The sequence below is a fragment of the Atta cephalotes genome, assembly GCF_000143395.1.
Source record: "Atta cephalotes unplaced genomic scaffold scaffold00719, whole genome shotgun sequence".
NCBI classification, from domain to species: domain Eukaryota; kingdom Metazoa; phylum Arthropoda; class Insecta; order Hymenoptera; family Formicidae; genus Atta; species Atta cephalotes.
The window spans coordinates 1-3,952 of record NW_012130783.1 but is presented as its reverse complement, the minus strand read 5'-3'; the positions used below and the strand labels follow the sequence as shown (position 1 = coordinate 3,952).

At 37.0% G+C, this 3,952-nt stretch overlaps 1 protein-coding gene across 1 annotated transcript; it reads right to left on the bottom strand.

Moving 5' to 3' along the window:
• Positions 1–1,931: 1,931 nt before the first annotated feature.
• LOC105625296 (histone-lysine N-methyltransferase SETMAR-like) lies at positions 1,932–2,685 on the bottom strand. The gene is made up of 2 exons (XM_012206634.1): positions 2,251–2,685; positions 1,932–2,156 (listed from the first exon to the last, which is right to left on the bottom strand). Exons 1-2 carry the CDS (start codon positions 2,683–2,685, stop codon positions 1,932–1,934), a joined length of 660 nt encoding a protein of 219 aa, XP_012062024.1.
• Between the last annotated feature and the right edge of the window lie 1,267 nt (positions 2,686–3,952).

Sequence of the window (3,952 nt, the reverse complement as noted above, 5' to 3'; positions counted from 1 at the left end):
TAATATATATATATATATATATATATATATATATATATATATATATTAATTCGTTCTCTCTATCATGAATTAACACAAAATGCATTAACATGCATCATTTTCATATTTTATCAATGAAGCATTTATCTACATAAATCACAATAAATTCCATTAATATCATTCATTCTTTACAAAGAGAAAAAGAATACTTTGAAATCGCAAATTTTTTCTTTTTCATCTTGACATGTTTTTTTTTAATCTTGACATGTTTCCATCAAATGACATGTAAGACTTCGGTAAGCATCGTAATTAAAAACAAGTTACACTCCATTTATAGACAATAAATTTAAGTGACTATTATAAAAAAATGGATGATCAATAACATATGAAGGAGAATCAATCTGTAATTATATCGTTTGTTTGTATGCTTGTTGTATCGCTTATCTTTAATATTCTTTTTTTTTTACCAAATAAAATAACAGAAGAATAATTCTGTTTGCAGTACCTTATCTCGGCAAACAAAAATGCACCGGCTATAATTAATTCATGAAATATAATATATTTTGCTTGATGAGAAATATGTTACATATACATATTACATATACATATAGTTATAACTGATATAATTGCGTGAATGATTCATATCTGTTTCGCACTTATTACATGACGTATGCACAAATAAATCGGATCGATTACATTATCACCTGAGTTTTTTGTACTGGATCGTTTGCACTAGATTGCATTAAAACTTTTTATCTCGCTTTCATCTCAAACTATAAACGTGTTTCTACTTCATTTTAAATACACTACCGTTAGAAAGAACAGATCTATTCATCACAATGGTGAAAGAACGTTGCTGAGACGTTATTATGGTGTTTTCCAACAAGAGATACAGTGTCGCGATGAATAGCATCTTTATGTTTGCCAAAAATGAATGATCACTGTGTTACATTCCTGTCTCCTGCTGGAAAGCATCATTTGTTGAATGTTGAAATGTAAATGTTTTTTCAATATTGAATCTATATTTCCTACATTGACTTTCCTACATTGATTGTTAATGTTGCTGCAATATTAAATTATTTTGTGATATAAAATATAAAATGTTGAAAGAACATCGTTGAGACGTTATAATATTGAATGTTGAAAGGTGAGGATGTTTCTTTAACACTGAATCTACATTTCGTGATATTGATGCAATCTTCGCATTTCTGAGATATTGATTCAAGTTAGTGTGCTGTATATGAGATTGCTTCCTTCTATCACGTCACGCTTATGGAAATAGCCGAAGATTACATCGAATATCCTAAAAAATAAATACGAGCCAAAAACGAGGAAAATTTCAAAAGAGAATATCTTTGCAGTATAGCGCAGTAACGGGGAAACACACAAAAACGGCATGTAATATTTATATTTTGCATCTCGATGCGCATCGCTTCACTTATGTTTGACGATGCATGATATGGTAGTCTCAGGTCAAAAAATCTTTGTGATTCTGCAATGGCTAACGATTGAAGCGTGACTCACGCTTTTCGCACGGCGTGTTAAACGCACTGAAGCGATGGGAATACACGAGCTGCGGTTGCTTCTTTTTTCTCAAAAGATACGGTGAGAGAATGATAAATGAATGCTAATGTGATGTCAATTGAATGTGATAACTGAAGGATAGCCGCATCATGTAAAAATCACGCGTAATTTGTATAATTCACGGTCAGCTATTACATATATTGGGTTGTTCAAAAAGTCATTGCGTTTTTTTCATTTGATTTTCAGGTGTTTATTTAATATATGTAATGAACATTAATCAATGATATATTGGCCGTTTTGTTCGAGGACCTTCTGCCATCTCCCGGGCAACTTCATAATACCACGTTCATAAAACTTCCCATCCTTCTCTGCGAGAAACTTGTCTAGGTGCTGTTTGATGAGGTCTTCAGAAGCAAACGTTTTACCATTCAAGGAGTTTTGCAAGGAGCGAAAGAGATGGAAGTTTGATGGTGCAAGGTCTGGCTATACATGGATGTGAGAACACATCCCAACCATGTTGCAACAATTTTTGCCGAGTGACCAAACTGTGTATGGTCTCGCATGTATGGTCTCTTGTCGTGGTGAAACATCACACCTTTACGATTGATTAGCTCGGGACGTTTCTGTGCGATGGCATCACTTAATTTCTGCAGCTGCTCACAGTAGACATTGAAATTAATCGTTTTGCTCTTTGGAAGTAGCTTAGAAGACTGGTCCCTTCCAATCCCACCACATTAACAGCATTACCTTCTTTTGGTGGATCTCTGCTTTTGCTTGCCTTTCCGGTGTTTCATCTCGCTTACTCAAACTTCTTTTTCGGCTGATATTGTTGTAAACAATCCATTTTTCGTCGCCCATGATCATACGCTTCAAGAACGGATCGTTTTCTTCGCGTTTGATGAGTTGATCGCAGACGCTCATGGGATTCGTCAGATGAATTTCTTTCAACTCATGCGGTACCCAAACATCGAGCTTCTTTACGAAGCCTAGCGATTTCAAATGGTCATGAACACTTCCAACGGACACTTTTAGAGAGGTAGCAAGCTCCCGAACTGTTGAATGCTTATTTGCTTGCACCAATGCTTTCATTTCATTGTTGTCAATCTTGGAAGGCCTACCGGAGCGATGAGCGTCTTTGACTGAAAAATCATCATGGCGAATGTACTCTTCAAAATTCTCCATGTTCGAACCACAATTGCAAGCACAAAACTCGATCGAATCGCGTCAATTTTTTTTTTTGGTTTTTAGGTTGAGTGTCAACAACAAAACGCGCGTAAACATTTGACATTCACGTCATGCTCGCATACAAATAACGTGGACAACGCCATCTATTAGAAAAAACGCAATGACTTTTTGAACAACCCAATAGCTACGCGTTTGCTGTTTCTGTAGTTCCATGTAGAGAAGCATTAAACAAATTCATGTGAGGTGTATAAAAATGGTGATAATAAGCGATAATTAACGGTATATCATTATTTCAACTATTTAATAGAACGGTCTGGCAAATAAAATGTCACAAATGAAACAAATTATTAGGTATACAACTTTGCTTCCGCCGTTTTCCTATAGATGGCTTTAGCGGTAAGTGGTGGTCGAAATAAATAGATCATAGACGTCATACAATAAACTTGGGCATCTGTCAACATAACCCCATAGATTTGTATCTGCATAAAGTTATTCTCGATTGAAAATGTCAGTTTACGAGCCAAATTCTCGTCATTTGCGGGAGGTTTTAATTTTTTGCTTCAATATGAAGAAATCTGCAGCTAAGACTCATCGAATGCTCTCAAATACTTATGGTGAGGCCGCTATTAGTGAAAGAACGTATCGTGAGTGATTTCAACGCTTCAAGAACGATCATTGGGAGTGACTCAACAAGATTCATTTCAAAATGCCTAAAAGCCATGGGAATGATTCAGAAGCAAGGAAATTGGGTGCCGTACGAATTGAAGCCGAGAGATTGAACGGCGTTTGTTTGCTTGTGAACAGCTGCTTGAAAGGCAAAGACGGAAGGGATTTCTGCATCGCATTGTGACGCACTGGGGGTTCATTACGATAATCCCAAGCGCAGATAATCATGGGGAGTTCCCGGCTATGCTTCCACGTCGACGGCCAAACTGAATATTCACTCCAAGGTCATGCTCTGTATTTGGTGGGACCAGCTCGGCGTAGTGTATTATGAACTGTTAAAACCGACTGAAACAATCACAGGCGATCGGTATCGAACGCAATTGATGCGTTTGAGCCGAGCATTGAAAGACAAACGGCCGTAATACAACGAGAGACACGATAAAGTGATTTTGCAGCATGACAATGCTCGACCCCATGTTGCGAAAGTGATCAAGATATACTTGGAAACGTTGAAATGGGAAGTCCTACCCCACCCGCCGTATTCTCCAGACGTTGCTCCCTCTGACTATCACTTGTTTCGATCAATGGCACACGGCCT